The sequence below is a fragment of the Raphanus sativus genome, unplaced genomic scaffold, assembly GCF_000801105.2.
Source record: "Raphanus sativus cultivar WK10039 unplaced genomic scaffold, ASM80110v3 Scaffold3028, whole genome shotgun sequence".
Lineage (NCBI taxonomy): Eukaryota > Viridiplantae > Streptophyta > Magnoliopsida > Brassicales > Brassicaceae > Raphanus > Raphanus sativus.
The window spans coordinates 1,267-10,569 of NW_026618335.1; the positions used below are offsets into that span (position 1 = coordinate 1,267).

The following is a 9,303-nucleotide window of genomic DNA, read 5'->3' on the forward strand; positions in this document are numbered from 1 at the left end:
ATTTTTGTTTCAATAGTACATTCTATAATAAAACTATTCTATAATAGATGGAGATATATAGCTAGTAATGTCATTTTTAACTCTATATTTGAAGTTAAAAAATGACATTATTCTTTATCTTACTCTATAATAGAGCAATTCTATTATAAAATGTATTATTGAAACAAAAATTACTCTATAATAGAATTACTATACTTTAATGTAAATTACATAGAAAAAAAAGTGTGCTATTGGAAATGCTCTGATTTAACCTATAGTAGCATTACTATTATTTTGATGGTTATTATAGTTTTTTTCCACACGTCTTTAGATGGGAGACCCATGGTACAAGAACACCATGAATTTGCGTTAGTTTCATTTGCCTTGGCCCGCTAAGACCATCTACAATGGTGGATCTCTAATTGGGGTCTTAAAGTTGTTAGAAAAAAATTTAGCTGTTTTTGGAATCCTTAGAAAAAGTGAGTCCAATGGTGGATTCTATTTTGGAATCCTTAGAAAAAAAAATTAATTTGTTTTCTGGTGATGGCAAGATATGAATTAAGGAAACAAAGAGAGTCATTAAGCTCTTAACCAGCAAAGCAAAAGGAGATAGTTTCATAGCTAACACACGCTTGAACATAAACTTCAAAGCCATATTTGAAAATTCGTTTGAGTAGATTACACCGACATAAGTTTGAGTGAACAAAGACGTTACACATACTTGACATGTCCTACAAAGGAAAAGAGTTGAGCATTCTCCTAATTCATCCGTGAGCCAGAAGCAATGTGACCTGCAGAACAAGACAAAGCAAGCAAGTTAGTCCAGAAGCAATGTAGTAAAAGATAGAACAAGAGAAGACCAAAAGTGTACCATTATTGTTGGTCGTCTGATCATGACTATCATCATTGATGTTGTGAGATGATGCTGAAGTATATTGAATGTCACAGCAACTTGGTCCGAAAGCTGTGACATGAAACACCATCTCTCCTTCATGTCTGAAAATGATGATGTCACCAATCTGCAGGTCATGCCCGTCTGCAAAGTCTTTCCACCCATCTGTGAGTTTCAAGCCGTCTACCTTCACTAACCAGGTTTTAGCGGACGCATCTGTTCTCAGTTTAGCCGTCTTGATGTGGTCGTTACTTTCTTGGAGATGCTTCGCAAAGAAAGCTATAGGAACGCTCTGCACCAAACATGCAACAAAAGTTAAGCAAAGGAAAACACTATAATTGAATGGCAAGAAAAGAGTTGAAAAGAGTACGAGGTGAGTGTGGAAGCCGGGAAGGAGAGGCTGAAAGAAATGTGGGTTGGTAGGAGCGTGAAGAGATTGATCGGCCATTGTTGAACACCTCAAGAGATAAATGTCTCAAGAAATCACTAATGTTATAATCCTGAAAGAGAGAACAATAGGAACGAAGTTCGACTCAGATTGAAACAAAAGCAAGGACCAACATGTGAACACATATGACTAATCTTACAACCGATTGAATCAGAACACATATGACTAATCTTACAACCGATTTAAACTAACAAAACAAAATATTAGAAGACAAAGCAACAAAAGAGACTAAAGGAAATCGAATTGAAACCCTAACTACATCGACTGAAACCGATAAGGAAATCGAAGGTATAGAGGGAGACGAGAACAACAACGAAGGTAACCTAACCTTTAATCTACCACAGAAGAAGATGACGGAAGAGGAGGATCAAAGATGGAGAGAAATCGCCTTTTCGTCTCCAACTCTGTTTTTTTTATCGCCTTCGGTCGCGAATATTTTTTTCCCAGCGTTACCAAACTCGTTTGCTCGCCGACCCAACCATCACACGCCACGTGCACTAAGGACTTGGTCCTTCCAAGCCTTGTTTACGGACCGATCCGTACCGATCCTTGTCCATTTCGCATTTTTAATCAGTTATATTCCAAGGATTCGGCTACGGACCGCCGTTGCGGATACTCTAATGACTGTGCTTTGAACATTTAGAATTTAATTTGTCTTTTGTATATTTGCGAAAATCTTAGTCTTCCCAGAATTTCGTAACGTTTTTCTTATCATTCCAAAAATACATTAGAACTAAAGTTACAATAGTCATATACTAAAGTTTACCATGAAAGTTATAGAGGTTTTATTCAAAAATAATAATTATTATAATAGAAATGAAATCCTAATGTTTTGAAACAAACATTTTTTGGTCTAATCAAGTGATGAGTTTTCGACAAATTATTCATATAACTGAACTTAAAAGATTCTGACAGCTAATAATATAGATTATCATGAACTCTTTCTTTTGTATTTTAATTACCTTTATTTCACATGTAATGAAAATAATTGTCAATATTTCATTCATCGTATAAATCACTATACCTTAAGCACCGTAAAAGTTAAAACATTGTTACATTCACATGATAAGATCATGTGCATCAGCAGTGTGGTTAATGCTTATCTACGCGTCTGATTTTATACCACTTTGGGTTGGACACACCCCACTCTCGCATTCTTTCTCATTCACGTGGATTATATACTATTGTCCGACAGTAAATTTACTACTTTCATAAACCTAAAAAAACTGTCGATCGGTTTACATAGACACTACCACAGCATGAAAATAAATTTTTTAGTTTATCATATTTTCGAGATAAATTAATTTTGGTTAGCTTATAATTCTTTTATTATGGTAATCACGACATCAAATCCGTTTTATTGATAAAATCATAGAGACTGAGCCAGGGCCGGCCCAGAGGGGAAGCCACCCAAACCATCGATTAGGGCATCCAATTTAAAGAGGCATATTTTCTACAAATTTTTGTTACTATATAGATAAAAATAATTTTATAAGATTTTTTAATTAAAACTATACTTATTGGACATTTTTACTTATGATATTTTGAAGGCATAATTCAAATACTGAAAAATTCTTTAAAATGATATTCATTCGAACATAAATAGTGGTATTTTACTTATGGAATTAATATTCTACAAGAATCAATGTCACAATAGATTAGAAAACCTACTATAATATTTTTTGTTAAAGAATGAATGTTATATGACAATATAAATTATTTAGTGGGCATTTTTACTTATGATATTTTGAAGGCATTTTTACTTATGATATTTTGAAGGCATAATTCAAATACTGAAAATTTCTTTAAAGTGATATTCATTCGAACATAATTAGTGGTATTTTATTTATGGAATTATTATTCTACAAGAATCAATGTCAAAATAGATTAGATCGCCTACTATAATATTTGTTTTTTAAAGAATGATTGTTATATGAAAAATATAAATTATTTAGTGTGCATTTTAGAATATAAGAATATCGATCATCACATATAAAAAAAAATTAAAAGGTAAAAATAGTTATTAGTAGTATAACATGTTATTTAAGAGATTACCTAAATTGATTTTGTTATCGATCAAAACTGTTATAAGAATTGACTATATTTATTTAATGAATGCTTTTACATGAAAAATGCAAAAAAGTATATTTTAATGTTTTATATTTACTGTTTTAGTTCAAAAATTTAAATTACTTTTATATTAGTTTTTTTTATAATTTCAATATAAATATTAAAAAGTATAGTTTTAAAATTGGATTAGAGCATTGTTAAACGTTAGACCGGCACTGGACTGAGCATATAAACTATTTTAGTCTTTCTAAGACGCCTCACTATTTTCAAAAAGTGTTATCTTTAGTTAATCTATATCTTACCCACGTATTTCACTGCAGTGCTCCATTTAAAACTCGTTTTTATTAAAGTTGTTATTCAGAAAATTAGATTAAAAAAACTTATTAATTTTTTTTAGCAAAAAAAGAAAGAAAATTAGATAAACCCTATCAAAATGGTGAAGCACATGTTCTCCGGTTGTACATGCATACAAATACAACTATAGAAGTAATATATCATCATCCCTTCCCTAGCTAGTAATACTATTTTTTTTTCTAAATTCGGAAATTACTTCCATTCTCCTTCCCACATATATATTTACATTGCTTATCTCCATTTTTTCAATCATGTCAAAAAGTAACTCTTGTTTTCTAAATACGACATTCTAACTTTTAAGCGTGTGTATATACATGTATGTAAAGACACAAACACATATAACAAGCCCCTCTCAACCTCACTTCTCCAACAAGTTTTCTACATCCACACAAAAAAGTTCTCCAGAACATAAGCACACATTTAGAGACATGGATGATCTTGAGTTATTACAAGATCTGTCCAAATTCAACTTCCCAGCAACCATCAAGACCCCATCTAAAACCTCTAAAGACAACAAAGACGGCGATGATGACAACGACGAGGGTTTTAGCTGCAGCACACCCACATCTCAAGAACACAAGATTCCTTCTGTCCACGATTCTCCACCTCCCCCGCCGCGAAAACCTCGTGCACTGCCTTCAAAACCGTCGCCAACAGCGGCTCTGATGATCAGATCGTGTAAGAGGAAGCTCTTAGTGTCCACTCCTGAGATTATCATGAACAAGGAAGAGATTGACCGTTTCTTCTCCTCCGTCTATAGTGACACGTCGACGACGACGAAACGGCGGAGACGTTATCTTTGTTGTGCGCGAAGATGAGCCTTTAGTTCAAGATTTACATTTCTCTACAGTTTTACTGGAAATACCGTAAACTCATTATAGTATAAATTTAAAAGCTTCTTATAAAGTATTTTTAATTTTATAAAATGGATGGATAATTTTCTGCAGCCGCATATTAATTCCGCATGGAGGGGTCGTTGTTGTAAATTCCGTAATAAATGAAAATTTAATTCCGTTTGCCAAGTTTCATAATAATAATTGGGATATTTATGTCATTTCTAAGAGACAAGATCGAGTTATATTTACGATCCAGCGTCATGGGTGGAAAAGTTACGTAATTTCACTATATGTCCAAGAGTCTATAAAACTGTTTGTTATCCACATACTGTATTAAGTTACCTACTGTGATACTATCATCATCATGTTAACTTAATGAGCCGACGGTGGTAGTACATGTTCGTTTAGATATGAAACCATTTCATTTATGCAACCAGCAAAGGAAGTTAAATGCAACTGTTGAGATAATTCCTTAAACCAATTGACCGGTTTATATCTCACTTGACTAATTTAACCTAGCACACTTCTTGTTGTTGTTTGAGGTTGTTAAAGACACAAGAGATTTTTTGACCCAGTTCCCTTTCGGTACATCTGGGGAGAGGACGGCACTCTCAACGATTCACTAGTATCAAGTGTTTACAAGAGCTTTCTTTACACAACAACCTTTGTGTCTCTCTATTCACCTAGAGACAACACAACAATGAGCTAAAGACTTAAGCTCACTGAACCTGTGTGTATAAGAGATGAAAAACCCACTCTTCCTGGAGAAGAAACAGCCTGAGACTCTTGACCGGATCTCCCTTGCCTTCTCCTTGTAGATACTCCTTCAAGCTCTTTCCTTTGCTCTTGCTTCTTGCCTCTCTCCTTTGCTAATCTCTCCTTTTGACAAATGAGTGTTAGAGTGGCAAGAAATTAGGTTTAGAGACTATATAAGTGTCTCCCTAAACCTAATCACTAATGGGCTTTCGACCATAATAAGGCCCAACCAAACATGACCAAATTGCTCACAATCAGCTTCTCAAGTCTTGTGCCCAATTCTCAAGTCTTGTGCCCATTTCTCAAGTCTTGTGCTTTATTCTCAAGTCTTGTGCAGATCATAATTCAACAATCTCCACCTTGAGCTTTTGGTCACCTGTGCTTGCCATATCTGTAACTGAAATACCGTCTCTATGTCGATTTACCTCAACGTAAGATGAACCTGAGACTTCCGTCATAGTCTCAAACTAGTGAATCATTCCTGCAACCCTTCCAGCTCCACCACCAGAAATAAGCAGTCCTGTCACCTTTACCGGCGACCCACAGCACTAACAGATCAATCCTTGAACTCAACATGTACCGCCATCAGTAATAATGGAACACGCCGCCTAACACACTGTTAGGAAGACTTTCGACACAACCTCTTGTTCAACTTATTGAAACTGCCCTTCACTTCCATTTCAGAATTGACCATCTGAATCCTTTGTCGATTTCCCAGATTTGACCATCTGAACTTCTTGCTTCTGCGAGGTGATAACCGACAAACCATCTCGCGCTTCCGCTGTCTCAACTCAGTTGGTGACATTGAGTGTCACCAGGCACCTCTCAAAGTTGTTGCCTGGTAAACTCTTTGTCAACATATCCGCAGGATTTAGAGAAGTATGAATCTTCTGCACCTTAGCTGAACCATCCTCCACCTTGTCCCTGATGAAATGCACTTTATTCTCAAAGTGCTTGGTCCTGTCATGATGAACTGGATTTTTCGTCAAACAAATTGCACTCTGCGAGTCACAATTCAACTTGAAACTCTCTGACTTAAACCCCAATTCACTGCAGAAAATCTTCAACCAAATTCCCTCTCTAGCTGCCTCTGTGAGTGCCATGTACTCTGCCTCAGTAGTTGAAAGAGCCACAACATGCTGAAGAGTAGACCTCCAACTCACAGTATTACCACCAACCTTGAAGACATAACCCGATATTGACCTTCTCCTGTCAAGATCTGCAGAGTAATCTGAATCACAAAACCCTTCAATCTCAAACTTGTCTGACTTCTTGAAGTTTAGACACACATCTGAAGCTCCCTTAAGATATCTCAAAATCCACTTAACCGCAGACCAATGAGATCTTCCTGGATTTGCCATGAATCTACTGACCAAACCGACCGCATACGCTAAATCTGGACGAGTACCAATCATGCCATACATCAGACTTCCCACTGCACTTGCATAAGGAACTGAACTCATCAACCGTGTCTCCTCAACCAACTCCTCAGGAGTCAAACTCTTAAGCTTGAACTGTGAATTAGATGGAGTTACAACAGCCCTGCAATCCTCCATGTTAAAAGTTCTCAACACCTGCTTAAGATACCTTTCCTGTGATAGCTTCAGAATACCCTTCTCTCTATCCCTGATGATATCAATCCCGAGGATTCTAGATGCTGGCCCTAGATCCTTCATCTCAAACTTTTCCTTCAAACTTGCTTTCAGCGCTTTGATCTTCTCCATATCCTTTGCTGCTATAAGCATGTCATCAACATACAGTAAGAGATATACCATATCATCAATACTTGATCCCTTAGTGTAAACACATGGATCCTTCCTGCACCTCCGGAACTTTTGAGACTTCATAAAATCATCAAACTTTTTGTTCCACTGCCTAGGTGACTGCTTTAAACCATAGAGAGATTTCTTCAGAAGACAAACCTTGTCTTCATTTCCTTTCTCTATGAAACCTTCTGGCTGCTCCATGTAGATGACTTCATCAAGTGTACCGTGTAAGAAAGCAGTCTTGACATCCAGTTGCTCCAACTCCAGATCGAAGTTCACCACAATTGATAACATGATTCGAATAGAAGCATGCTTGACTACCGGAGCAAATATCTCATTGTAATCCACTCCCTCAACTTGTGTATACCCTTTAGCAACAAGTCTCGACTTATACCTGCGATCTTCCACTCCTGGAATTCCTTCTTTAATCTTGTGAATCCATTTACACCCGATTATCCTCTGCTTTTCTGGCCTTGGGACGAGCTCATAAGTATCATTCTCATCCAGAGATTGCTTTTCCTCTCCCATAGACTTGTACCACTTGTCCCAGTCTCTACTTCTCCTAGCTTCTGCTAGTGACTTTGGTTCATCTATCTCCAAGCTTTCTGCTGTTGCCAAAGCATAAGCTACAAAATCAGATCCCTCAAACCTCGATGGTGGTCTGATGACTCTCCTTTCTCTGTCTCTTGCCAACAGATAATCATCAAAAGACTCCATGTGACTCTGATTTTCCTCCTCTTCTTCCTCAGATTCCTCTTCCTCTTCTGATTCAGTTTCTGATTGTGAACTTCCCGAAGTATCTCCACCTTGACCAGTAGAATCCCCACTTCCTGAAGCCTCTCCACCTTGACCGGTAGACTCTTGAACTGAACCAGTTGTAGTCGGTCCTTGGATCAGATCAGTGCTAAAAGTGACTTTCTTCTTCTTCTTAGATTTAGTCGCTTCCTTTTGATCTCGATCTTTATACAGCTTCTCCTCATCAAAGACTACATTCCTGCTGATAGTACTCCTTTCCTCATCTTGTAACCACACCCTGTAACCTTTAGTACCCTGTGGATAACCCATGAAGAATCCTTTAACAGCTCTTGGACTTAGCTTGTCCTCTGTTCTGTGTACATAAGCAACACAACCAAACCGTCTGAGATGACTGTAATCAACCTTTGACCCTGACCACACTTCCTCTGGAATCTGAAACCTCAAAGATGCACTAGGAGACCTGTTTATCAGATAAACTGCAGTCGACGCTGCCTCAGCCCAGAACTTCTTCTCTAACCCGGTTTCTGCCAACATACACCTGATCTTATCCGCTATTGTCCTGTTCATCCTCTCAGCCACTCCATTTTGCTGTGGAGTATAAACGCAAGTCCTGTGCCGTTTAATCCCTGAGTCTTGACAAAGCTTATCCATCAGATTGTTGCAGAACTCCAATCCATTATCTGTCCTTAGACACTTGATCTTCTTCTTTGTTTGATTTTCCACAAGTGCCTTCCACTCTGAAAAATTCTCAAACACCTCATCTTTACTCCTTAAGAATCTGATCCAGACCTTCCTTGAGTAATCATCGATGAATGTAAGAAAGTATCTACATCCCGACAGAGTTGGTTCATTTGAAACTGAACCCCATAGATCACTGTGAATGTATTCAAGAATACCTTTAGTAGTGTGTTTCCCCTCTGGAAAGCTTTGCTTGTGGGACTTTCCAAGTACACACTCCTCACAGAAATCTAGTGTGTGGACCTCTTTTGAGTCTAGATAACCTCCTTTGACCAAAAGATTCATGTTCTTCAGACTCATGTGTCCTAGCCTTGAGTGCCATCTGTTCGTCAAGTTCACTTCAGCTCTGACTACAGACGCTTCTCCCTTTACCACTGATCCTTGCAGATAATACAGCCCATCTTGATATTTCCCAGAAATCACCTTTTGACCATTCTTGTAGAAAGTAACCATGAAGTCTTCCCCTTCATACTTGCAACCGTTCTTTTCTAACTGGCCATAAGAGATGAGATTCCTGCTCATGGTTGGCATATATCTCACCTCAGTCAAGATAACTGTAGCTCCTTCTGAGTTTATGATCTTCAGCTTGCCAATACCTTTGACTTCACTTGAAGTATTGTTACCCATCAATACTTTTCCACCTTCAAACTCCTTGAAATCAAATAAGGCATCTCTATCTGGTGTAATGTGGAATGTACAACCAGAATC

The 9,303-nt window shown here is 37.3% G+C and overlaps 2 protein-coding genes across 2 annotated transcripts; one reads left to right on the plus strand and one right to left on the minus strand.

Annotated features, from left to right (window-relative positions):
- Positions 1-537: 537 nt before the first annotated feature.
- LOC108860386 (B3 domain-containing protein REM7-like) lies at positions 538-1,915 on the minus strand. The gene is made up of 4 exons (XM_018634273.2): positions 1,648-1,915; positions 1,242-1,371; positions 851-1,163; positions 538-770 (listed from the first exon to the last, which is right to left on the minus strand). Exons 2-4 carry the CDS (start codon positions 1,317-1,319, stop codon positions 739-741), a joined length of 423 nt encoding a protein of 140 aa, XP_018489775.1. The 5' UTR covers positions 1,320-1,371; positions 1,648-1,915; the 3' UTR covers positions 538-738.
- A 2,127-nt stretch (positions 1,916-4,042) lies between these two features.
- On the plus strand, positions 4,043-4,759 carry LOC108861064 (cyclin-dependent protein kinase inhibitor SMR1). Its single transcript, XM_018634891.2, has one exon. The coding sequence runs from the start codon at positions 4,058-4,060 to the stop codon at positions 4,559-4,561; it is 504 nt and encodes a 167-aa protein (XP_018490393.1). The 5' UTR covers positions 4,043-4,057; the 3' UTR covers positions 4,562-4,759.
- Positions 4,760-9,303: the final 4,544 nt, after the last annotated feature.